The following is a 26,975-nucleotide window of genomic DNA, read 5'->3' as shown; positions in this document are numbered from 1 at the left end:
ACTGCTACGGTAAAACTATTCTCTGCTTTTGTATCATCATTATACATTGACTTCCTTTGACTATAACCAGGGTCAGCATTTGTTCCCGTTGACATATCAGGAATAAAACCTTCAACAGCTCCCTTACCCATTCTATCACTAAACGAATATAGTGTAAATTTCATCATTTCAGATGTAGCAGAGACATAATCAACCGCTTCAACCTCTTGTGTTCCAATATACAGGCGGACACTATCAAACATTTTCCAGAAGAAATCATTTACGAGTGTAGCATTAGTATTATTCGCAGCCTTAGTGAATTTAAATTTACACAGCAAGAAACTATCAGCTATATTCAAGTAAGTTTGTTGATTATTTATTTCAAAACTTTTTGTTCCATTTGAATTCCAGTCTGTTCCTGTTATAGCATTTACCTTGAAATAGTCTTCCTTTTTAGTGGAGTTTGAAATGATAATCGTATCATCCAAATCATAGATACTATCAATCGCTTCCATACTTGTATTTATATAGCATTAAAATTGTTGAAACCCTGACCCAAGTATTTTAATGATTTTTTGTTGTTCTTGTGAAGATAGTTGAGTTTTACCTTTTTTAATTTCTTTGATTGCTTGTAATTTATGAGACTCCTTTTGAGCATCTTTTATACTCTTTATAGCACCCGCAACTGAGCCCACGGCAGAAGCAGTTGAACCAATTAGGTCTTTATGTTTAAGAATGGTTGAACCAATACCCATTAGAGTATCAATTATCCCATCTCCTTTATTTCTAAATTGATGTCCCACACCCGTTGTCTCTTTGGTTTATAGTATCCTCTACCAAGAAACATACCTTCACCCTTATAGTATGGTGAAAGGAACATCCCATCCCCTGTAATTACTTTATATTTTCCCAACTCGTGTTTTCTCACAATAACCATTATTTATTTATTGAAAAACTTCACGTAGGTGAATTCTGATGGATATAATTTCTTCATTAAAGGAGATCATACGATTATCTTGATCGGTTATCCTAAAATTTACTCTGTATATGGTTTTTCCTGACACAGGTAAATAGACAAGATTTTTTGGTTCCATATTAAATTTATAACCAATCGGGGTTGAGTATGCGCTGAATGAAAATATTGTATTTGTTCTTTTTCCATCGTTATAAGCACCATCAATCAAATCACAATGAATTAATACTGAATTTATACCGGAGGATATTTGAATGACATTATCACTGTAAAACGTTCCGTTAGTTTCAATCTTTTTTGAAGAGAAACCCAATAGCTCTCTAAACGATTTTTCAATTGTGAAATCAACTTTATAATTATTTTTAGGTTTAATAGTTGATTTTGAAGTGTGTTTTTGAATATCTATTACAATATTTTTTGGTTCATCACCTTTTTCTTTCATAAGGCGAGAGACTTCAGAAGATATTTGAGAAATCTCGTAAGCTCCGGGTGAAACTGTTATAGTTTTGTACCCACTTCCTGGATTATAACTAAACTTGTTGTTTTTCTCTGTGATATTAAAAAGTGTATTGTAAGTCTCCATTGACAACAAAGAAGCCTCATATTCTTTTGTGGGGTCAAGTTGTAGTGGGTAAGGGAATGAAGCTGTGTAATCACTCGTTGTGAAATTAAAACTAAGAATTGTGCTTCTCATCTTATTTAATATCTAATAAAATATCTTTGTATTGACATTTATTAATTATTTTCATATTCATCAACTGATCTAAAATGGTGGATGCTTCATTAAAACAATTGTTGTTTCCAGCCTTCTTACTACCTAACAACAATAATAACCTATTAACTAATTGTGATGGGTCATTTGGAAGAAAGCTAACACCCGAACCAAGCTTACTTAAAGCATCAATAATATGTTTCTCCTTCTCATTCTTCTTACTTTTACCGGCAACAGAAACTCCATAATCAAGTGAGTTTAGTAAATCAATATATACCCTATCATCCGCATTTTCCATATCAAGTGGTTCATCAAAATATTTTGAACCGCTGAATCCGGAGTTTGTTAGAAGAAACATTAATCTTGGAGTTAATTCAACATTTGGTTGAGCAGAACTTAAGAACACCAATTTATCATTAAATATCAATAACTTTTCTTTCACAGATGGAACTGTGCTGGTTCTTCTGTTGGAATGAGACCTGCTCTGGTTTTTGAACCCACCGAATATTCATTGTTTTGAAGAGCTTCCACAACATAATTAGGGGGTTGATTTACCTCCAAGTTTCCGAAATAATCCTTCATCATCATATTCTAATTCTCCAAGTTCTTGCGCCGTCATTTGACTAAAATCTTTGAGCATTTGAAGTTTTTTTTGGAGTAAATTCTACTGTGGGAACTGTAGGTGAGTGTTGAGTTTTTAAAAGTGGTTTAAAAAATTTCTCTTGTTTTCTTTCAAAGGCTTCTTCACCAGTTAGTTTCTGTCTCAGTTTCTTCTTTATCTCTTCCTGTTGCTTTACAACTTTTGAAACCAACTCTTGATGTTCTTTAAACCTTCTTGCTCTTTCTTCGGTATTCATCTTCTGTATTTATTTATTGAAAAATATCATTTTATGAATTGTAAAGGTCAATGGAAAAATTTTCCTTTTCTTCGTCATTATAGTAAATGTGTTGAAATAAATCCTTTTCTTTAAATATTTCATCAAATTCTTTATTGGTATTAATACGAGTTGTTATTTCTTCTTCACTAATACTTGTATCTCTGCTTTTCATACGTTTGCGTTGAGTCTCCTCATCGATATCAAAACTGAATGATAAAATCTTAACTCCATCACCATGCAAATGTTTAATAATTTGTCTCATTCCTTCAGGATTAGTTTCTAAAATCCCAAGACCATTAGATTTTACTTTATTTAACTCACTCTTACAATGTGAATATTTTGTAGAACCAAGAGAGACCTCCTCAAATATTTGACCTACGTTCCTCAATCGCATATGTTTCTCCATTGAAATGTAGTAATAATCTTTCCCTTCTACTTCTCCTGGTCGCATTGCTCTGGTTGTAGTACTCACAAAACGAATCATAGGGTGTTTTAAAAAAAAACTTACAATCTTTTCATTTTTACTATTCAAGAGTTTAGATTTATGAAAGTTCTTTCCTGAAGCAGATTTACCCACAAGATTAATAATAGTTGTCATTTATGTGTGTAAAATATCAGTTAGTATCTCATCTTGTTTCACAACAATATATTTATATTTTCCAATCATGTTTCATATAATTTTCAAATTCTTTTTTACTACATAACGTAGAGCAATTATCTCTCCAAAAATTATTTACATCTATTGAATTTAACTTAAATAAAATAAAAGTATTGGCATTGTTTCTTATTGAGCGCCGAGGGAGTTGAAAATATGACTGACTAAGATAAATACAATTACAAGAAGAATGTCTCCCTCTTGTATAGTAGCTATCCATTACTGTTTGGTTTCTCTCATTAACACAATCATCAAAGATAACGAGGTTCTTTTTTGATTTATCTAAATCTTGAGGTGAAGGTATATCATCCGTATTATCACTGAGAATACAAGTTATGGGTTTTGATTTTGATTTCTGTGTATCACAAAATAGTTGTATTATATCCTCAATGTTGTAATCATTTAGTTTGTTTTGAAGTTTAAATAAACCGATAATGTCTTCCTTTTTAAGACCCGCATTAAAACCTTGTGATAGTAGTTGATACTCGGGTTGAAAACTTGACTTCATAAAAATTATTAAATTATCATAATCTAAAAAGTTTGGGGTAAGGAGCATCTTTAAAAGCAAACAGGTTTTTCCACATCCGCTTGAACCAACTATTAGACATCTCAATGAATTTGGAATGTTTTTATGGTTATTAAATTTTATCTTATTTTCCCAAACGGGTAAAAAATCATTCATTTATATATTTGGAAAACAAGTCATCTAACTTTTTTTGAGCTATTTTAGAAACTCTATATTTTATCCTGAGTTCGGGTTTAATTTCAAAATAATTCATTATTTTATTTATATAGTATCTTGTATTAACATTTCCATTAAAATTATTTTGAATAATAAATATCATTAAACCCTTATACATTTCCTCAATACAAATAGTCTCTTCCCTTGAAAGAAATGGTGTATTATCATCACAATACTTAACATTCATCTCTCTTATTAATCTTGTAAAGTAATTCATTTTTGGTTCTAATTTAAAAGAGTTATATATTTTTATATATTTTTTATTATCATTAATTAAAATTAAATCACAGAAAATACATTGTTTATATGAACCCTCATTATTAAGCCCTATTCTATCACAAGCCAGACAATTCTCTAATTTATCATACTAGGGCATTGCCCGTACTATATCTATATCTAAAATTATACCCCCCCCCTCTATTTACATGAAATGGTTTGGTCCAAAGCGAACGGCTTGCGAGTACGGTGACAATCCCCCCCTCTATTTACATGCAATGGTTTGGTCCAAAGCGAACGGCTTCCGGAGTTTGGTAAAGAAATCGCCATCGCGTGCACAAACGCGCAGGAAAGCGAATGAATCGCAAATTCGGTTTTATTAGTTTTAAAACATAGTTTAACGCCAACATAGTTTGCAAACGTGAAATAAATGAATACGCTCTCAAATGTGCCATCCGAGGCAGAGTGTGTCCTCCACGTTCGGCACACGCGATCGTTCGCTGCTCTCTGATTGGTTGAATCGTTTTTTGGACATAGCTCGGTAAGTAATTGTCCGATTAATATGAAACCTTGAAAAGGCACATCCTCGGGTCCCCAGCAATATACCTGGCAAGTTAAAAGTATATCGGACCCGTGGTTGTCGAGAAACAGCGGTCACAGACAAACAGACGTACAAACGTACAGACGTACAAACAGAGATTACTGGAATTATAGATAGATGGAGAGTCTGGAAATTCTAAATATCCTTCAGAACTTATCATATTTATATGGTAAATTTTTACTTAAACTAAACGCAAGTTTATTCTTTAATAAATACAATGTTTCAAAGCACAAAAGACAAATTTCAATCAATCTCTACTTCAGTGAAAGATATAGAAAAATATGTCAAAGATGTTAAATTGAACAAAGATAAATATGGAAATTTTTGGGTAAAACCAGTTATGGAAAATAACATGAGCCCCTCCATTTCATTTAAAGGAAGAGCTCTAACTATACCTGGAAAGACATCCATTAAAGTAAATCTAACAAAAGTTTCTCTACTCCTGGCAATTTATTCAAAGCTTGAAAAAGTGATTGATCGCGATACTTTGAAAATGAATGATAAGACCATTAATAATTCTAGAGGAGACATTTGTATTTTCTTTAATAATCCAAAGGGTGTAGATCTAAGTAAAATGAATGATGTTAATATTTCTGGTGGAATGTCATTTCGTTCTATGATAGTTAGAGATTATTTAAAGATAACCTTTGATATTAAAAATGTAGAGATTGAATCTGTTAATGAAAGAAAGTATATAGATATTGATGGGAATATTTTTCCTGCTAATTAAATATGAGTCATTACAGCAGTGAAGATTTTACTATTTTATTGAACTTGGACGATAGTGATGATAGTATTTCATTGAACTCGGACGATGGTGATGATAGTATTTCATTGAACTCAGATGATAGTTATGATGCTAATAGTTTGTGCTCAAATGATAGTTATGAGAGTAGCTTTATTGATGACTCTGAGTATGATTCTGAGTATTCATGTGATAGTTATGACTCAGATGATTCTGAGTGAAAAAGTGTTTAGTTTAAGTATAGTTTCATATATAAAAAGCCTGTAAAAAGGCACTTTCTTCTATAAGTGTTTTACTTTAAGCACAGTTTCATCTTTAAAAAAGCCTCTAAAAAGGTGTTTTACTTGAAGTATAATTTTGCTCTATAAATATGATCAAAGCAACGTATTGCGACGTTTGTGAACAATAATATAAACAATACAAAAGACACCTTAAAACTAACAAACACACATTTAATCTACTTCACCTACTATCTCCTATTCAGAAGGAAACAAAACACTGTTCTGCCTGTAATAAAAATATCCTCAAGAAAGGCTTCGAAATACATCTTAGAATAAATCAACATTTATCAAATTTTATCACAACTAAAAACTCCGATGGCGCATTCAAAGGGCATATTAAAATAAGAGTCTTTAACTTCAAACCTCCTGAACCAGAGTCTATAGTTGATGCTGTAGAAATAGATAAACCTGCTGTTCAAACGTTGATTGAAAAAACACTAAAAGAAATGAAACCACTTAAATTTTATATGGGAGTAAAATTAGAAATGACAAAGGACGAAGGAGTTATAGATACACCATACATGAGAACTGAGCCACACTTTATATCTTCATATCAAGATTTTAAAACATCAGGAGTCTATGATGAACTTATTAAACAAGAGCAAGATATGGATAATTCAATCGTAGGAAGTGGATTCAATATAGGAAAAATTATTTACATCGACATTCATATTCTTAAATCAGATCCTCTAAAAGCTTCTTCTTACATTGATTTACCCAGTGTTATCAAAAATAGAAAAGCAGTTATCAATATCAAAAATAAAGACAATAAATATTTTCTCTGGTCTATTCTAGCACACTTACATCCTCCACATTTTTATGATGAAAGAGTATCTCATTATAAAAAATATGAGAATACATTAAATACGAAAGATCTAAAGTATCCGATGACTTTAAATGATATTCCTAAATTTGAAAAGTTGAATAATTTATCAGTTAATGTTTATGGTCGAACAGAAACAAACAACATTCAGGTTTTAAAGCTTTCTGACAATTGTAAACAAACTCATATTAATCTTCTCTATTTTAATTCAGACAAAAATTCACATTATACATACATCAAAGATATTACAAAATTAATAAAACCACAAGTATGTAAAAGAACAAATACAATATATATTTGTATGCGTTGTCTTCACCTCTTCCATACACAAGAAAGATTAGATAAACATTCAAATTATTGTGGTGAACATAAATCAACAGTAATCAACATGCCTAAAAAAGGCTCAAAGATCACATTCAAAGATGAAAAGAAAACAATAAAACATCCATTTGTTATATATGCTGATTTTGAAAGTATTTTAGAAAAAATTGATACTGCTTCTCCAGATCCAAAAGAATCATACACAAATAAATATCAAAAACATACTCCTTGTGGTTTTTGTTATTATATCAAATCATCCGTTGGTGATGAATATAACAAGTTGGAGGTGTATAGAGGCTCAAATACCCCAGAGGAGTTTGTGAAACGACTAGAAAAAGACTGTGTCCGATTAACCAAGATAATGAGAGAAACCAATAAACCAATGTCCTTAACAAGTAAAGAAAAAAGAGAATTTAGACAGCCAAAGGTTGCCTGTCATATTTGTGAGAATAAAATTGGTAAAGGTCTAAAGGTTAGAGACCATTGTCATCTCACTGGTAAATATAGAGGTCCGGCTCATCAAAGTTGTAATATTAATTATCAACTCCCCTCTTTCATTCCTGTTTTTCTTCATAACAACGCTCATTATGATACACATATATTTATCAAGGAACTCTCAAAGACTTCTGGAAGTATCTCAGCAATTCCAAACACGGATCAGAAATACATTTCATTCACAAAAACAATTCACACATCTCCTATTACTCATATCAGATTTCTTGATACATTTAAATTCATGGCAAGTCCATTGGCTAACTTGGTTCAAAATCTAAAAGAGTTTCCATGTCTTTCAGAGTATTTTTTAGATAAAGATTTTCTAACACAAAAGGGAATTTACCCCTATGACTATATGGACTCATTTGAGAGATTCAATGAAACACAACTTCCTTCAAAAGAAAATTTCTATAACAAATTAAACAACAGTCATATATCTGATAAAGATTATGTACACGCACAAAATGTTTGGGAAAAATATAACATCAAGAATCTTGGCGAGTATCACGATTTGTATCTCAAAACTGATGTGCTTTTATTGGCCGATGTATTTGAAGCCTTTAGATCTGTTTGTCGCACTGGATATGGATTGGATCCTGCTCACTACTACACTGCTCCTGGATTGGCTTGGTGTGCGATGTTGAAAATGACAAAACAAGCTTTGGATTTGATAACCGATGTTGATATGCTTTTGATGATTGAAAAGGCAAAGAGAGGAGGAATTTCACAAGTCTGTTCAAAGAGATATGCTAAAGCAAATAACAAGTACATTCCAAATTATGATCCATCGGTAGAGAGCTCCTACTTGATGTATTATGATGCGAACAACCTGTATGGCTGGGCAATGTCTCAGGCTCTTCCTTATGGAAAACTTAGATGGGTAAAGGAAAAAGATTACAAAAAGGTTTTACAAGATGTATGTATCTCTACACAAAAAGAATTGGATGATTCAAAGGTTGGTTATTATTTTGAGGTCGATTTGAAATATCCAGAGGAACTTCATAACCTACACAAAGATCTCCCATTTGCTTGTGAAAAGGAAAGTCCAAAGAATGAGTGGTTAAGTGATTATTAACAATCATTTAATATAGGTGAAACAACAGAAAAATTACTTACTACATTATATAACAAGAAAAATTATGTTCTACACCAAAGAAATTTGCGACAATATTTATCAAAAGGTCTAAGAGTAGAGAAGATCCATAGGGTTCTAAAGTTCAATCAAAGTCATTGGTTAAGGGGGTACATTGATTTTAATACACAAAGAAGAACAGAGTCAAAAACAGATTTTGAGAAAGACTTTTATAAATTGATGAATAATGTGGTCTTTGGTAAGACCATGGAAAATGTGAGGAAAAGACAAAATATCAGACTATCAACATCTTGGAAACAAGCATCAAAATTAATTAATAGACCGAGTTTTACTAGAGCTGAGGTCTTTACTGAGAACTTTTGTGCGATCCATTTGATTAAAGAGAGTATTGAAATGGACAAACCTATTTATATTGGAACATCAATTCTTGATTTATCAGTCATTAATGTATGATTACTTTTATAATAACTTGAGGAAGAAATATCAAAATGATGTTAATCTACTTTATATGGATACAGATAGTTTTATTTTGCAAATTAATACTGATGATGTTTATTCAGACATGAAAAAGGACATTAATATCTATGACACTAGTAATTACAGTCCAGAGAGTGAGTTGTTCTCTTCTAAAAATAAAAAGGTGATTGGAAAGTTTAAGGATGAATTAGGAGGAAATGTCATGAGTGAATTTGTGGGATTGAGGTCTAAGGCTTATGCTTATAAATACATTGTGAATAACGTTGAAAAGACTGATAAGAAGTTAAAAGGTGTAAAGAAAAATGTTATTAAAGAAACAATAAACTTTAAGGATTATTATAACTGTTTAACAACAAAGAAAGAAGAGTTTCGAAAAATTAATGGAATAAGAAGTTATAAACATAAATTATATTCAGAAGAGGTGAATAAGAAAGCATTGGGGGCTTTTGATGATAAGAGGTTTATTTTAGAAAATGGAATTGATAGTCTCCCTTATGGTTATATTCCTTATGGAAGACATACTGACACAAAGACAACTGGTAAAATATAAGTGATAAGTTAAAAAGGGGGGTTAGGGATTTTAACGGGCTACCGCCGCCTTTTTACTATTATATAAATGATAGAACCAAGTACCAACCAGACTAAAGAGTGGAGGTGTAATCAACCTTGGTATATAAATGGTAAACATAACGAATGTAAAAAATATCAAATAGGTATAATTGAAAAGACAACTGGTAAAAAAATGTACAAAACAAATAAGAGAATTAATTTAAATACCGGTGAATTGGGTAAAAAAGATGGAAATATTTTTGAGTGGACAGAAAACTTTGATGGTTGTCAGGAAAATATATACTTTAATTTTAAAATGGTATGTGGCACTGGAGGTGCTCAAACAAGAACATTGAGGGAGGTTTATCATTTTATTTTAGCTCAGTTAAAATATCTTGATAAAGAACCAAACTCAAACATATACTTTGTTAATATATTAGATGGTGAAGAGAGTTGTAGGAGAATTAAATTATTTCCTACGCATAAACAAATATTTGTAGGATCGATGTTTGAGTGGTCTACTCGGGATCATTGATCGTAAGAGTACCATAAGACCAAGGGGGAATCATTGTTTGAGTGGTCTTAAATGAACAACATTAAGGATAAGTGTCAAAAGGCTAAAAGGTTCGTAAAGAGGTGAGAGGAAAATTAACATGTAAGTGAATGGGTCGATGTTTGAGTGGGTCAAAGATAATCTGCCAGATGATATGTAGAAGAAGGATTATAGGTCTATAAGGGAAAACAAATATTTGTAGTGTTTGAGTGGTCTAATGAACAACATTAAGGATAGGTACTATAGACAAAAGGTTCATAAAGATTAGGGTGGGAGAAATAGAGGTGTTAATGGGCAATGAGGTTAAGAGGAAAATTAACATGTAAATCAATGGGAAAATGAGAGTGTCCCAGAAGCAACATATATACACTACTTTGGTGTCCTTGTGTTTTATACTTCTCCCACCCGCCCCCCCCCCCCACCCCCCTTTCCCACGCCTCCTCCACCCAAGCCCTCTCCCTCCCACACTTCTCCCTGCTCTCAAATGTTGTGTTTGTGTGCTTCCCCTTCTCTCCCCATCTTGTCTTTCGCTCCCTCTTTTTATATGTTTTGTTTGTCTGGTTGATTTGTTTGTGAAGTAAATGTTAGCTCTTTCATGAGCCTCGATTCAGTATACCCAAAAAAAAAAAAAAAAAAAAAATTTTTTATGCTTACTAGGAGATGTTTTATGCTCACTAGTATATGTTTTATGCTAACTAGGATATGTTTATGCTTACTAGGATATGTTTATGCTTACTAGGATATGTTTATGCTTACTAGGATATGTTTATGCTTACTAGGATATGTTTATGCTTACTAGGATATGTTTATGCTTACTAGGATATGTTTATGCTTACTAGGATATGTTTATGCTTACCAGGATATGTTTTATGCTTTCTAGGATATGTTTTATGCTTACTAGGCTATGTTTTATGCTTACTAGGATATGTTTTATGCTTACTAGGATATGTTTTATGCATACTAGGATGTCTTTTATGCTTACTAGGATGTATTTTATGCTTACTAGGATATGCTTTATGCTTACTAGGATATGTTTTATGCTTACTAGGATATGTTTTATGCTGACTAGGATATGTTTTATGCTTATGAGGATATGTTTTATGCTTACTATGATACGTTTTATGCGTACTAGGATATGTTTAATGCTTACTAGGATATGTTTTATGCTTACTAGGATATGTTTTATGCTTACTAGGATATGTTTTATGCTTACTAGGATATGTTTATGCTTACTAGGATATGTTTATGCTTACTAGGATATGTTTATGCTTACTAGGATATGTTTATGCTTACTAGGATATGTTTTATGCTTACTAGGATATGTTTTATGCTTTCTAGGATATGTTTTATGCTTACTAGGATATGTTTTATGTATACTAGGATATGTTTTATGCATACTAGGATATGTTTTATGCTTACTAGGATATGTTTATGCTTACTAGGATATGTTTTATGCTTACTAGGATATGTTTTATGCTTACTAGGATATGTTTATGCTTACTAGGATATGTTTATGCTTACTAGGATAGGTTTATGCTTACTAGGATATGTTTATGCTTACTAGGATATGTTTTATGCTTACTAGGATATGTTTATGCTTACTAGGATATGTTTTATGCTTACTAGGATATGTTTTATGCATACTAGGATATGTTTTATGCATACTAGGATATGTTTCATGCATACTAGGATATGTTTTATGCATACTAGGATATGTTTATGCTTACTAGGATATGTTTATGCTTACTAGGATATGTTTTATTCTTACTAGGATATGCTTTATGCTTACTAGGATATGTTTTATGCTTATGAGGATATGTTTTATGCTTACTATGATACGTTTTATGCATACTAGGATATGTTTTATGCTTACTAGGATATGTTTTGTGCTTACTAGGATATGTTTTATGCTTACTAGGATATGTTTTATGCTTACTAGGATGTTTTATGCTTACTAGGATATGTTTATGCTTACTAGGATATGTTTCATGCTTACTATGATATGTTTTATGCTTACTAGGATATGTTTAATATGCTTACTAGGATATGTTTTATGCATACTAGGATATGTTTTATGCTTTCTAGGATGTTTCATGCTTACTATGATATGTTTTATGCTTACTCGGATATGTTTTATGCTTACTAGGATATGTTTTATGCTTACTAGGATGTTTTATGCTCACTCGGATATGTTTTATGCTTACTAGGATATGTTTCATGCTTACTATATGTTTTATGCTTACTAGGATGTTTTATGCTTACTAGGATATGTTTTATGCTTACTAGGATATGTTTTATGCTTACTAGGATATGTTTTATGCTTTCTAGGATGTTTCATGCTTACTATGATATTGTTGCGGATGTGAGGATTGTGTTTTTTTTTATTGTGTTGTGTTGTATAGTAAATTGTTGTAAATATCACCCTCTGTAAAATGTAATGATTCCTTGTAAATACCTCCGTAGTGTAAAGATAAAAAGGGCGTCTCGGTAGTTATTCCATAAACACCACATTGCAGGACCCGATAAAACCCTTGTTCAGTAGCTTATATCTTATTATGTGTCTTAGGGTAAGGCTGTGTCTCCCATTAATTTAAATACTCCATTGCACCAAGTGAAATAAGAGTAGATCCCCTTTCATTTCATTTCAATGGCCAACTGCATTTTGGGCGGTTTTCTTCAACCACCATTGGCCACGAGGCAGGGTTGGGGAAGAAAGGCGTGTCTCCACCTCGTCATAGAGGGGAGGAGTAAGCCAGTCCCGAACAACCAACCGAGCATGAGGGGTTTGGTTTGAGAGGGCGGAGGAAGAGCGATCGGGGAGGTTCGCAAAGGTTCAAGGGTGGGGCTATATATAACCCATGAGACACGCCCCCAAGAGAGATGCGCTTTTACTGAGACGAGAGATGAGTCCAAGGAAAGAGCTGGGTTGTCAGAAAAAGATGCGCTTTTACTGAGACAAGGAGATGAGTCTGAAAAGAGAGGTCCATGACAAGAGCTGAGTTGGTCATCAGGGGTGGTCAGTGGTTGCGTTGAGTGGTTGCGTTGGAGAAAGAGTGGTTGGACAAAAGAAAGAGAGAGGAGAGAGCCCGTCACGCCAGACCCCCCACCAGCGCGTCGGCTCCGACAGTGATCCGACCCGTGATCCGACCCGTGATCCCGCGCACACGACAGGATCGGTGGCATCAGCGGCCGTCGAGGTCCAGCCCGACGTCCCGTGCGGGATCAAGCTCCAGCCAGCTCCGTGCCGTCCTCCCCCTCCAGCCACACACCTCCTTCCAGCCAATCCACTCTGCAATTCCCCGTGTGAGTCGTCTTTGTTTGTTCTGTCCTGGGTAGTAACTAAGTCTGTATAAGCTAGTAATTTTCACTGTGTCACCTGCGTCTCATGTCCCCTGTAAATAATCGTGGCTGCTCTTTTTGCTTATGTGTGTAAATAGTAATAAATCCAGTTACTCTTCTGTACGTCTTCTTCCTCTTTGCATTCGGTCGCTTTAGAGTTTTCCAGATTGAGTAGCTGTGGCGCGATACGGCCAACGTTTGGGTAAATTGGGTGAATCGGGGAAGAACAGTTCGGCCGCGGTTATACCTCCGCTCGGTAAAAATAACATCCTAATCCGCGGACCGTAACAAATTGGTAGTCAGGAGTTGGGATTCGAACCTGGGACTAAATTTATTTAGCCCAAATTTTGGACACCAATTGTGTTATTACAGTAACAAATTGGTGTCGGGGAGTGGGATACGAGGCCCGAAGCGCGCTTAACGCGCTCAAAATTACAAGCAGCTGGAAATTTGTGTTTTAAAGCAAAACCCAAATTTTGAAATCGCGCCATGGCTGGTCAAGGCGACGGGATGCCGGTGGGAGAGATAGACGGGGTGGAATCGACCCAGGACCTCGGGGAAATGTATATGGAGGATGTGGTTGAGGGGGTATCAGGTGCACAAAATGGCGCTCTCGCGCACGAGGTTTCAGGCGCGCAAAATGGCGCCTTTGCGCAAGCGGTTACAGCGGCACCAAATCTCGCCGCGCCCGTGACCGTAGCAACGCCGCTGGGGGATTCGGACCTTTTTATGTTACAAATGGGGGCCCTTATGGACAGATTGGAAGCCAAAATGGGTGAGCAAATAAGGAACGAAGCGAGGGCTCAGAATGAGCAAATGAGGGCTAATAGTGAGCGATTGGGGGGCAAAATGGGGGGCGAAATGGGAGAAATGGGGGAACGGCTAGAAGCTACATTTGAGGGGTTAGACAACGGAATAAAAGAGGTAAAGAATGGGTTAACGGGGGTGGAAAATAGAATGGCTGCCCAGGAGAATTAGTTAGAGGGGGTGAAAAATGGGTTAATGGGGTTAGAAAATAGGATGGAAGACAAATTGCGGGAAATAGGGGAGCAATCCGCCCGGGAAATCGAACAGATGGGGAACCAGATAGAGGAGGTGAAAATCGGGTTAGAAAGTAAATTGGATGCTCAGAGGGATGAATTGGGACAGATGAGGGTGGCATCTACAAAAGAGATGGAGGAGATGAAAGAGGAGATACGACGAGGTGTGAGTGAGGAGGTCTCAGGGGTACGCGAGGAGGTAAAGCGAGGCGAAAAGCGTATAGAGAAAGAGGTGAGGAATAATACGGCTAGGTTACAGGGGGGCATAGAGGGTCTGACGAAGGGAGTAGAACAGCTGACAGTGGGACAAAAGGAACTAGTGGACCAAGTGGAAAAGAACACGGCAATAATCGGGGGTTTAAAAGCGACACAAAAAGACATTAAAAACGAATTAATAGCGACACAGAAGGAATGTCAGATGGTACATGAGGGGTTGACGAAGAAGTTGGAAGAGGTGACAGAAGTAATGGAGACGAATGACCGAGAGGTGAGGACGCACATAGAAACGGTTAAAGTGGCGTTAGAGGAAGAGATAGAGGGGGCGCACAGGGAGATGAAGGAGGTAAAGGAAAAATTAGAGGAGGTGGAAGAAGGGGTGAGTGAAATTAAGAAGAGATGGAGGGAAACTAAAAAGGAGATAAGGGAGGAAGTGATGGAGTATGTGCAAGGTCTGTGTTCAAATCATGATGATGTGCTCACTAACCAAATAAAGAGTTTGCAGGTGGCAGAGGAGGTGCGACGACGAGGTACCGAGGTGAGTGACGATATGCGCGGAAATGCATATGGTGTGAGGGGAGATTCAGTCGGCTTGGGGGGGTGGTGTAGACCCGGGTGTTCGTGAGGGACCAATGGTGAGATGTATGACTGGTCCGGAGTACATGGAAAGAGGAGGTGTGCAAGGAGGTCTGGCTATGGGGAGTGAGGGGGGTGCTGGTGAGCAAGGGTGTGCGGGTATGGAGTGGGTAGCGGGTTGCGGCAGGGTGACCCAGGCATCGACACCACGGGGGGTAGTGTTTGGAGGGACGGGGGACGCGCGGGAGCCCCCCGGGAATAGCGTACTGTGGGAGCCCGAGCGGTTTGGTCCCGCGTTGATCCCGCAGGGAGTGATGCGCGGGGTCCGACCTTCGGGCGCCCACAAAGTCCCACTCGCGCCGTATGACGGCAAGAGTGATTTGAGGGCGTACCTGGCACAGTTTGAGTACGTGTGTAAAGGCAACGGTTGGAATCCGGACGAAGGTGGAGTACACCTGGTAGGGGCACTGCGCGGTGCGGCGGCAGAGGTGCTGACAGCTTTACCACCGGGTGCTCTCACCCTGCCAGCTCTCCGTGCGGCTTTAATTAACCGTTTCGGTATCGAGCAGCAAAGCGAACTTGTTAAAGCTCAACTTGCGCAGCGTAAACGCAAGCCCCAGGAGACCATCGGGGAACTTGCTCACGATATTCGCCGCGCGGTAGGGATTGCACACGCGGACATGGCAGCGAGTTCCCAGGAAAGCCTGGCGCTGGATCACTTTATTCAGGCCCTTCCGGATCTGGAGCTCCGACAACAGCTCGCCATGTGGCGCCCGCAGACCATGAGTCAGGCGGCCGACGCTGCAGCCCATTGGGAAGCAGCGAGGCCCCTGGCCCGGGGAGGCGAGCGCCACGCAGTGGCGGTGCGTCAGGTGGGGCCCGAGATGGGGGGTGGCCCCCTAAGGGGGCCCGCCCCCGACGGGGGCCCTGACCTGGAGAGCATGGTTCGGAGGCTGGTGGATCGGCGTCTAGCGGGACCTGGACCATGGCAGGCGGCTCCAGTGGTGGCCCCCGGTAGTCCCCGACAGAGTACCCCAATTCGGATATACAGGGGGGGGGGGGGAATTTGGAATACCGGAGGCAAGCACCTTACCAGGTGAGGTGCTATAATTGTGCTCGGATGGGTCACCGTGCGTGGGAGTGTCGAGCTCCGCGCCGGGACGTTCCCCGCCAACCGATGCCCTCAACTCCGCCCCGTATCGATCGGCCTAGCCGACCTCAGACACCCCCCCGCCAGGGCCCGGGAAACTAGAACGTGCCGGGCATGCAGGGCGGTGTTCGGCAGTAGGGGATGGGGAGAAGCCCTCGTTGACGCGACAGGTCATTCATTGTGGCCAAATTGGAACGGGTAGTTTGACAATTCGGTGCAAAATTGCCGGCGTGGGGGTAGACGCCGTGGTGGACACGGGAGCCAGCGCCACGATCATCAGCCCCGTGGTCCTTAATTCGAGTGCAGACGGCTGGGGTAAAATCCAGCGTCTGGAAAATCATAGCTTGCAGCTGGCTACCGGGGCAACGGCTCCGATCATAGGGCGTGGTTTTGTGACCCTCAAGTTGGGATCGGTAAAGCAAGAGATAGAGGTTTGGGTGGCGGAGGTGTGCGACCCGTGCTTAATAGGGTTGGATTTGTTGACTGCCGGCGGTTGTAAAATCGACTTGGGCCGGGGGATCCTGCAATGGGGGGTGGAAGAGCTACCATTGGAGGGGGTGAGCATGGCCGAGAGGGTGGAGCTGGAGGCTCATGAGGCCGTGACCATCCCCCCGGGGGCCGAGGCCATAGTGCCGGCCCGATGGTCAGCCCGCCCGACATGGCAGGAATCCTGCGGCCTGGTCGAACCGGTGGCAGTGCGATCCATACCTGGTTTAATCGTGGGCCGCACCCTTGTAAAAACGGACGGGCCGGTAGTGGCCGTCCGAGTAATTAATATTAGCACAGAACCACGCACTATGGTAAGGGGCACGAAGATAGCTGGCTGCACCCCAATTAGAGAAGTCGCGTCAGTGAGGGGCGAGAACGTCCAGCCGAGCCGGCCCCAGGGGGAGCCTTCAATAAACACTAGGAATTGGCCCGATCCCATTTGCGAGATGGTAAATCGTAGTAGCGTAGAGTTGGGAGGTACCCAGAGGGAGGCCTTACACAAACTGGTTGGGTCCCATTTGGACCTCTTCTCCTTGTCCACCGAGGATATTGGACGTACGGGCCTGGTGAAACATCAGATCCACACCGGTGAGGCCCGGCCTATTCGTCAGGCTGCCCGACGGCTCCCTTGGAGCAAGAGGGCGGAAGCTGACGAGCAGGTTGAAAAGATGCTCGACGCAGGTGTGATCGAGCCCTCGGGAAGTCCTTGGACGTCACCTGTTGTGCTGGTCAAAAAGAAAGATGGGACCACGCGGTTCTGCGTGGACTATCGCCAGCTAAACAACGTGACACTCAAGGACTCATATCCCCTGCCAAGGATTGATGATACCCTCGATGCCGTTGCGGGCTCAAATTGGTTCACAACTTTGGACCTCAAGAGTGGGTATTGGCAGGTGGAGATGGATCGGACAGGGAAGGAGAAAACGGCATTTTCCACAGGTAAGGGGCTGTATTAGTTCACTGTGATTCCGTTTGGTTTGTGTAACGCCCCCGCCACCTTTGAGAGATTAATGGAGCATGTGCTAGGCGGCATGCCATGACAATCATGCCTGGTATACCTGGATGACGTCCTGGTACATGCCAAGACCTTCCCCCAGGCGTTAGCTAATTTGGACCAGGTGTTCGGGTGCCTCAGACAGGCAGGGTTAAAGCTGAACCCGAGTAAGTGCACTTTGTTTGCAAGAGAGGTGGCCTATCTAGGTCACATGATCGGCTGCGAGGGGGTAAAAACGGACCCAGACAAAATTAAAGCGGTAGAGGAGTGGCCCGCACCACGTACCATCAAGGAGGTGCGGGGATTTTTAGGACTCTGCTCCTACTACCGGCGCTTTGTGGCGAAATTTGCGGAGTTGGCCCGTCCCCTCCACCGGCTTACGGAGATGGGGACGCGATTTAATTGGACGCGGGAGTGCCACGAGGCCTTCCAAAAATTGAAGGGGTGTTTAACATCCGCACCCCTTCTAGCTTACCCCACTAGCAACGGGGCATTTACCCTGGACACGGATGCGAGCCAGGAAGGATTGGGCGCAGTTTTGTCTCAGACACAGGAGGGCGTGGAGAGAGTGATTGGTTACTATAGTCGGGCCTTAAGTAGGCCCGAGCGAAATTATTGTGTCACTCGCAAAGAGTTATTGGCTATGCTGGCTGCCATGAACCATTTCCACCCGTACTTGTACGGGCGGAAATTTTCGGTTCGAACTGACCATTCCTCCCTGCAATGGCTCCTTCGGGTCAAGGAACCGGAGGGCCAAATTGCAAGGTGGTTGGAAAAGTTGCAGCAGTACGATTTCAATGTGACCCGTAGGGCCGGGAAGGCCCATGGTAATGCGGACGCACTCTCTCGGCGTCCTTGTCTGGGGGAAAACTGCAAATTTTGTGCGAGACACGAGGAGAGGGAGCAATTGGGTGATTCTGCCCCGATTCTCGTCGTTCGGGCAACCCGGGTGAGAGGGCCAATTTTGCCACTAACCACGGACGAGGAATTTGGAGATTTGGCTTGGAGCACGGCCCAGCAGGAGGATCCTGTCCTGGGGCCGGTGTTCAATTGGGTCCAATTGGGGCAAAGACCAAAGGGGGAAGAGGTCACCCCCCTCGGGGCGCAAACAAAGGCATATTGGGCTCAGTGGCAGACCCTGGAGTTGAAAGGCAACATCTTATATCGCAAGTGGGTCGAGATTCCCTCTGATAGAACTTCCTGGCTGGTGATAGTCCCAGACAAATTCAAGAACGTCATCTTACAACAGGTGCATGGTACCCGCTTCGGCGGCCATTTGGGCAGGACAAAGACAATATCTCGGGTCCGCCGGAGGTTCTATTGGGTGAATATGGGGCGCGACATACAGGACGGGTGTCGGAGATGCGACGCCTGTTCTGCCAAAAAGGGACCAGCACGGAGGATGAGGGCCCCCCTTCAATTACATCAGGTGGGGGCCCCCCTTGAGCGGGTGGCTATGGATATTCTAGGACCGCTGCCCCGCACCCGCCAAGGTAATAAGTATATCCTCGTTGTAATGGACTATTTCACCAAGTGGCCGGAGGCCTACGCCCTCCCCAACCAAGAAGCCGGGGTTGTGGCACAGGCCTTCGTAGAAGGATTTGTATGTCGGCACGGGATTCCACAGGAGCTGCACACCGATCAGGGACGAAATTTTGAGAGTCAATTACAAAAAAAAAAAGAAAAAAAAGATGTGTGCAGACTCCTGTCAATTCGGAAAACCAGAACCACGCCCTTGCGGCCACAATCTGACGGGATGGTGGAAAGGTTCAATCGAACATTGATCCAACAACTGGCATTGTTCACCACCACCCGTCAGGATGACTGGGACGAACATCTCCCGTACCTGTTGATGGCCTACTGAACTAGCCAGCACGGGGCCACCGCATGCAGTCCAGCATTGCTTATGTATGGGCGGGAGTTACGGGCTCCCGCCGACTTGCTATGCGGTCCCGTGCCAGACACCACGGATACACCGCCGAGGGAGGGTTACGCACGTCACTTGGAGGAAGGCATGGAGCGGGTCCATGCCTTCGCCCGCCGCCAGCTCCATCTGGCGGAGGCCAAGATGAAACGCAGGTATGACGACCGGAGCCAGGGGAGTCAATACGCTCCGGGGATGAAGATTTGGTTCTTTAATCCCCGGAGGCGGAAGGGCAGGTGCCCAAAACTCACCTCCCCCTAGCAAGGCCTGGGAGTCGTCCTGTCGCAAATCTGTGACGTGGTCATTAAGATCAAAATGGGGCCACGGGCCCCCCCTCGGATCGTCCATGCCGACCGGATAAGACCTTATGCCGGTGAGCAGGCGCCCTCATGGATCGCCTCGGCTCTAGATGCCGAGGCAGGACCCAGTACCTCTTGCGACGGGGGCTCGTAGCGTCAGAGGACTGGGGGGATGGTAGTGAGAAATGCCCCGATGTGGTGGGATGGCAACTCTGGCATCCCTCACAGCAGGGGGGGCAAAGGAGCACTAGATTTATGGGGTTGATGGCAGTGAAAACTAGCCCGGGAGGGTTAGGATATATCGTGTGTAGGGCCCTAGAGATTGACATTAGGTAACGTTAAGATTAGTTAGTGACAATGATACCTGTAGTGGGGATGCAGGTAGATTAGAGCGGATGATAATGACGTGGTATGTGCTTAGTTTAAAGGGAAGACGGGGAGCACTAAGTTAGCAGGGCAACAGGTAGGTTAGATGATGCCGTGTGTATGGTGAACAGGTGTGATTGAACAGGTGTGATTGCACAGGTGTGCAACTGAACAGGTGTGTGGAGCAGTGTATGAGTGAGTGAAGGTGATGTGTGTTGTGTTGACCAACTGGTCCAGGAAGAGGAGGAGGGTGCAGGTGGCACCAGGTGTGAGTGCACAGGTGTGCAACTACAGGTGAATGAAGAACAGGTGTATGGAATACATGGAGTGTGGAATATATGGAGTATTGGAATGGATGGTCGTGGAGTGAGTATGATGGAAATTGTGGAGTGGAGTAGATGGTGCGAAGGTGTGAATGGGGGAAGAGTGGACCCCCATCACGAATACCCGGGGAGGGTAGTCTAAGAGTTAGGTAGAGGGTACAGGTAAATTGTGGTTGGATATTGGCATCTGTGGTGCGGGTGGAAGAATGGTGATTGGATGGGTGCATTAGTGTTGTGGAAATGGCTGGGCGTGTAGCCTGTTAGTGTGTGTAGTTGGTTTGGTCGCTCCACCACTGTGAGGATGTCGGCCAGGTGAGGCCGCAGGTAGGCTCTGGGAGCCGGTAGTAGTTGTTGTGGATGGGGCCCGAGGATCCGGAGGATGGACCCGGGTAGCCCAGTGCCAGAGGGCACCGAGTGGGGTGACAGAGCCAGGAGGGGCCTTCCCCAGTTAGTTAGGGTGAGGAGCTAGGTAAGCTCGGGTGGCAACTGCAGTGGTGGAGGTGTGCAGGTGGGTAGACCTGCTGGGAGAGCTACACGTCACAGCCCAGAAATTGTGCAAGGGCACCGGGAGATGAATCGGGGGAGTGAGACCCCAAATTGAGCAGCACCACAGTTTGGTCAATGGGAATTGGTTTTTAGAACCCATAGTGTAAGTTGGCCAATGGATTGGCAGGGAAAGACCCCGGGTAGTGTAACGTGTGTTAAAGTCATTTAGAGGATAGTTAGGATTGGAGTCTCCTCGCACCATCTGCATCCACTCACCTGAGGTGACGTAACTCCACACCATGCCATGTTTGATTATTTTTTATGTGCAAATGTTTTGGATTGTGAGAGGCATCATGACGTGGGTGTGACATTGTGCTTGATGTTCCATCTCTCCCTCCTTATGAGGATTGATGATGAATTGATGATGGCAAATTTTGGTTGGAGGGATTGTGGTGACGAATTTGGTATAAGGGAAATAAGGGGAAGATGTGACAGTAGCGACGGATTTGTAAATGTGGAGATTGTTGTACATATGGGGTAAGGGCAAGGGTAGTGTAGGTGACAGGGGGGGTGACGTACGGTAGGGACGAGCTTTCTCATTTCGCTCTCCGTACGCATTTCGCCTTGCATTGCCTTATTGATGTGTACCCTTGTGACCTTACCCCTCACTCATTTGTCTTGTCCCCCTTTTGTCTCCCACATGACCTGTGCGCCATTGGGCACCGAGGGGAGCGTGCGTGAGTCGGCCATTGTGCGCCCGGAACTCTCAGAACCAGCTGTCTGCATCGATGCACCACATGATGGACCACATGTCTGTGGCCGAGCACCACTTCTGGACCCCATGGGTTGGGGCATGGCCCCTCTGCTGGAACCGGCCATGAGGGCCCGAAATCTTTCTGGCCACAGGGCACCGATGCCCCACAGGTGAACCACACGTAGTCGGCCTGGTGGGCCATAAATAAATAAAAGGGACACGTTGGGTGCAAGTTTTAATACAAATAGGCCGCCAGCAAAGGAAAATGACAACAACTGGAAGAAATAATAATAGCCAGCAGAGGGAGCCGAAGAGCAAGAGATCACCTGCAGGGTTAGGGGTTGTTGGTTTATTTTGGTTATTCATGAACACTGATGAACTGTGGTGACTGCACCGATTGGTGCTTGAGGGTGTGTTGGTGCGTTTTGAGTGCTTTCATGGTGCATTGATGCAGAGCAGACTGTCTCCCCCCCAGAAAGAACAATCACAGGTCCTGGGTTAGTCTTGTAAATAAAAGTAGTGTCAACTGTATATAATTCTCCCCACCGTCAGTGTGTAGTTTGAAAACCATTCCGCAATTCGGTTAACTGTGGGCGTAAGTCTGTTAGGCAGGGTGCAATGGAGCAGCGGGACACATTTATTTATGTTTTAAAACTGTCGCACTCAGGGTCAGGTTAAAAGTAGAGGGAACTACACCTACGTGTCACACTAAATTAAAGTTGTAGGCCCGGGAGGTGCCTTAGAGGAGGAGGGTGCAGTGTTGCGGATGTGAGGATTGTGTTTTTTTTTATTGTGTTGTATTGTATAGTAAATTGTTGTAAATATCACCGTCTGTAAAATGTAATGATTCCTTGTAAATACATCCGTAGTGTAAAGATAAAAAGGGCGTCTCGGTAGTTATTCCATAAACCCCACATTGCAGGACCCGATAAAACCCTTGTTCAGTAGCTTATATCTTATTATGTGTCTTAGGGTAAGGCTGTGTCTCCCATTCATTTAAATACTCCATTGTACCAAGTGAAATAAGAGTAGATCCCCTTTCATTTCATTTCAATGTCCAACTGCATTTTGGGCGGTTTTCTTCAACCACCATTGGCCACGAGGCAGGGTTGGGGAAGAAAGGCGTGTCTCCACCTCGTCATAGAGGGGAGGAGTGAGCCAGCCCCGAACAACCAACCGAGCACGAGGGGTTTGGTTTGAGAGGGCGGAGGAAGAGCGATCGGGGAGGTTCGCAAAGGTTCAAGGGTGGGGCTATATATAACCCATGAGAGACGCCCCCAAGAGAGATGCGCTTTTACTGAGACGAGAGATGAGTCCAAGGAAAGAGCTGGGTCGTCAGAAAAGATGTGCTTTTACTGAGACAAGGAGATGAGTCTGAAAAGAGAGGTCCATGACAAGAGCTGAGTTGGTCGTCAGGGGTGGTCAGTGGTTGCGTTGAGTGGTTGCGTTGGAGAAAGAGTGGTTGGACAAAAGAAAGAGAGAGGAGAGAGCCCGTCACGCCAGACCCCCCACCAGCGCGTCGGCTCCGACCGTGATCCAACCCGTGATCCGACCCATGATCCGACCCGTGATCCCGCGCACACGACAGGATCGGTGGCATCAGCGGCCGTCGAGGTCCAGCCCGACGTCCCGTGCGGGATCAAGCTCCAGCCAGCTCCATGCCGTCCTCCCTCTCCAGCCACACACCTCCTTCCAGCCAATCCACTCTGCAATTCCCCGTGTGAGTCGTCTTTGTTTGTTCTGTCCTGGGTAGTAACTAAGTCTGTATAAGCTAGTAATTTTCACTGTGTCACCTGCGTCTCATGTCCCCTGTAAATAATCGTGACTGCTCTTTTTGCTTATGTGTGTAAATAGTAATAAATCCAGTTACTCTTCTGTACGTCTTCTTCCTCTTTGCATTCGGTCGCTTTAGAGTTTTCCAGATTGAGTAGCTGTGGCGCGATACGGCCAACGTTTGGGTAAATCGGGTGAATCGGGGAAGAACAGTTCGGTCGCGGTTATACCTCCGCTCGGTAAAAATAACATCCTAATCCGCGGACCGTAACAATATGTTTTATGCTTACTCGGATATGTTTTATGCAGAGAAACTAAATTTTTTATAGCATTACCTGACATTTTGAGAAGATAAAATTAATAAACATTGTTTTCCGAGAGCAATTTATGTGCTTTTTAATCAAATGTATTTCTGCAACTCATTCTGCAATATCATTCTGCAACTGGTCCTGACGGCATCAGCCCACGGGTCCTAAAATCATGTTCTTCTGCTCTTTCACTCCCTCTTTCTGTTCTCTTCACCCTCTCTTTTGCTCAAGGTCATCTGCCATCTGCTTGGAAATCAGCCAACATCACCGCTTTGCACAAAAAAGGTGCAAAAACAGATCCCAGCAACTACAGACCAATCAGCCTTCTCCCAATTATCAGCAAAGTCATGGAATCCATCATTGCTTCAGATATTAAATCTTTCCTCTTCTCCAATGGCTTGATCTCTGATCATCAATTTGGTTTCAGACCTGGTCACTCTACTCTGGACATGCTGCTTCTGCTTTCTCAACAATGGATGGAGGTCCTCAACGCCAAACAGGAAATTAGAGCTGTCTCCCTTGACATTTCACGTGCCTTCGATACGGTCTGGCACCCTGCTCTGCTCTCCAAACTCTCCTCCTTTGGTATCCATGGAAATCTCCACGCATGGCTGGCGGACTTCCTCTCTGGTCGTAGTCAACGTGTGGCCCTGAATGGGTTTCTCTCATCTCCTCTTCCTGTTCAGGCTGGAGTTCCCCAAGGTAGTGTTCTGGGCCCTGTGCTTTTTCTGGTCTTCATCAATGATCTCTCTGACTCTCTTGAAAATCCTCTCTATCTCTTTGCTGACGACTCTACTCTCTGTCGCTCCATTCCTCATCCCTCAGATTGGCAGTCTGCAGCCTCCTCACTCTCTGCAGACCTGGACAAAATCACAGACTGGTCAAACAAGTGGAACATGTCTTTCAATCCTGACAAATCTCACACTCTTACAATGTCTCTCCGAAAGGACCGACTGGACAACCCTCCCATCTACTTTCTCAACAATCCTCTCCAAGAAGTTCTGTCGCTCAAGCTTTTGGGTCTCACTATCTGCCATGATCTTTCTTGGGAAAACCACATTTCCAAGCTGGCCTCCAAAGCCAGTCGCCGACTGGGCATCCTCCGTCGTGCGAAGTCCTTCCTTGGCACACCTGAGCTCCTCACCACATACAAGGCTTTCATCCGCAGCTCAATGGAATACTGTTCCCCCCTCTGGGCTGGTGCTCCTGCCTCACACCTTGCTCGGCTTCACGCTGTTGAGGCCAAAGCTTTCAGAATCATTGGAATCTCCTGCGATGTAGTCAACGCCGAGGGCCTTTCACTCACTCACCGCAGGCAGGTTGGTGGTCTTTCTGTCTTCTACCGACTCCTCTCCGGCCTTGCTCCCCCAGCTCTCTCTGTGCTCTGTCCCCCCAATATTCCTTCAGGTCGCACAAGATCTGCCTGCAACCCTCTTATGGTTAAACTGCCAAAGTCTAGGCTCTCTGCTCACCTTCACTCTTTCATTCCCCTTTTCTCCCGCCTCTGGAACAAACTCCCCCACTCCCTTCAATCCCACTCCTCCCTCCAGGTCTTTAAAACAGCTGTTCACCACCATCTCTTATCGTCCCCCATCGAAAACCTTGATCTTTTCTACCCCCGGTAATTCACCCCAGAGTCCTTGCAGTGTTCATATGTTTTAATCCTCTCCCACCTCCCCCCAAGTCCTCCCGATGTCCCTGCTCTCAAATGTTGTGTTTGTGTCCTTCCCCCTCTTCCCCCTCTCTTTTGTGTCCTTCCCCCTCTCTCCCCATCTTGTCTGCCACTCCCCTTGTTTTTTGTGTTTTGTGTGTCGGTTTGTCTTTTTGTGTGATTAATGTTAGCTCTTTCACGAGCCTCGATCTTGTATACAAAAAAAATAAAAAATAAAAATGTAGATTTACCAAGCTAAATGTTGTCCAATCACAAAAATAATAGCAGATTTAAATTCTTCACATCCAAAAACATTTTTTAAACCCCTCACTGAAGAAATTTGCAAAAAGTAATTTTTCACCTCCCAAATTGACACCTCCTGAGGCCTATCAAATCTGGTTACCTGGCAACGAGCTAGCACTTGCCAAGCCATCCGTTCCGCGCTTAATCCACTTAGCGAGGGCTCTACAAGAAACTTGGTGACGGAACAACCCCTGTGCTGTACTGTACTATGGTCTATTATATTATCGTTATCATTGCCAACCTTTGGTAGTTTTCCCGTACTCTATCTTTTTAAATGCTCAGCGACACGCAAGGAAGCTGCACGTACCATTTTGTTATTATTTCGCATGAATCGGCCGCGGAGTTGAAGGTCAAAGTCTTCAAACCGACGAACTCCCAGATTCACAGCGGACGCTCTAACCATGACACGACCGAGTGTCATAATGCATTCATAAAATGGTATTTAAACGCAAGCAAATGTTCTCGGGGACTCACGTTACACTGTGAAGATACCGGAGTAGCTGAATAACCTTATCTGCACGAGAGCCAGCCATGGTGGTGGTGATGCTTCTTCTTCTTCTGCTTCCTCCTCTTCTTCATCCCTACGCCAGGTCACGCCACGCCACGGAAATCAATAATAAACAGGCTTTAATCAAGGCGTTGCAAACTCGAGAGTGTCCCTGATCCAATGATGCAATCAGTCCGGTATATAAGATAACATTTGGCAGACTTTTGACAACAAAGACTTGATGACTAAAGCGCGGTGTTACGCGCGCTGTTGTAAACAAGGAGGAAGCGGACAACGCTGTAATTACCTTCGCAAAAGCGGAAGGTTATGTTTTGATCGCTGTGTATTTATTTGTATGTCTGTGTGTGTATGTTATTCGCATAACTCAAAAAGTATTCAACCGA

General features: G+C 42.6%; 1 protein-coding gene across 5 annotated transcripts in view; it reads right to left on the bottom strand.

Moving 5' to 3' along the window:
- ADHFE1 (alcohol dehydrogenase iron containing 1) overlaps window positions 1–26,714 on the bottom strand; it is a 126,886-nt gene extending 100,172 nt beyond the window's left edge. The window contains exon 1 of one of the 5 annotated variants that reach the window (XM_078780126.1): window positions 26,559–26,714. In XM_078780126.1, coding sequence (XP_078636252.1) covers window positions 26,559–26,617 — 59 coding nt within the window. In that variant the 5' untranslated portion in view covers window positions 26,618–26,714. Of the gene's footprint in view, window positions 1–26,391; window positions 26,474–26,558 lie in introns of those variants that run through there. The other 4 variants (XM_078780129.1, XM_078780131.1, XM_078780127.1 and 1 more) reach the window with 4 other exon arrangements.
- Window positions 26,715–26,975: the final 261 nt, after the last annotated feature.

Source organism: Myxine glutinosa, chromosome 6 (genome assembly GCF_964187855.1).
Source record: "Myxine glutinosa chromosome 6, kmMyxGlut1.1, whole genome shotgun sequence".
In the NCBI taxonomy this organism is placed as follows: Eukaryota; Metazoa; Chordata; class Myxini; order Myxiniformes; family Myxinidae; genus Myxine; species Myxine glutinosa.
Note: the sequence above shows the minus strand (reverse complement) of the source record. Positions and strands in the feature narration are given on the sequence as shown.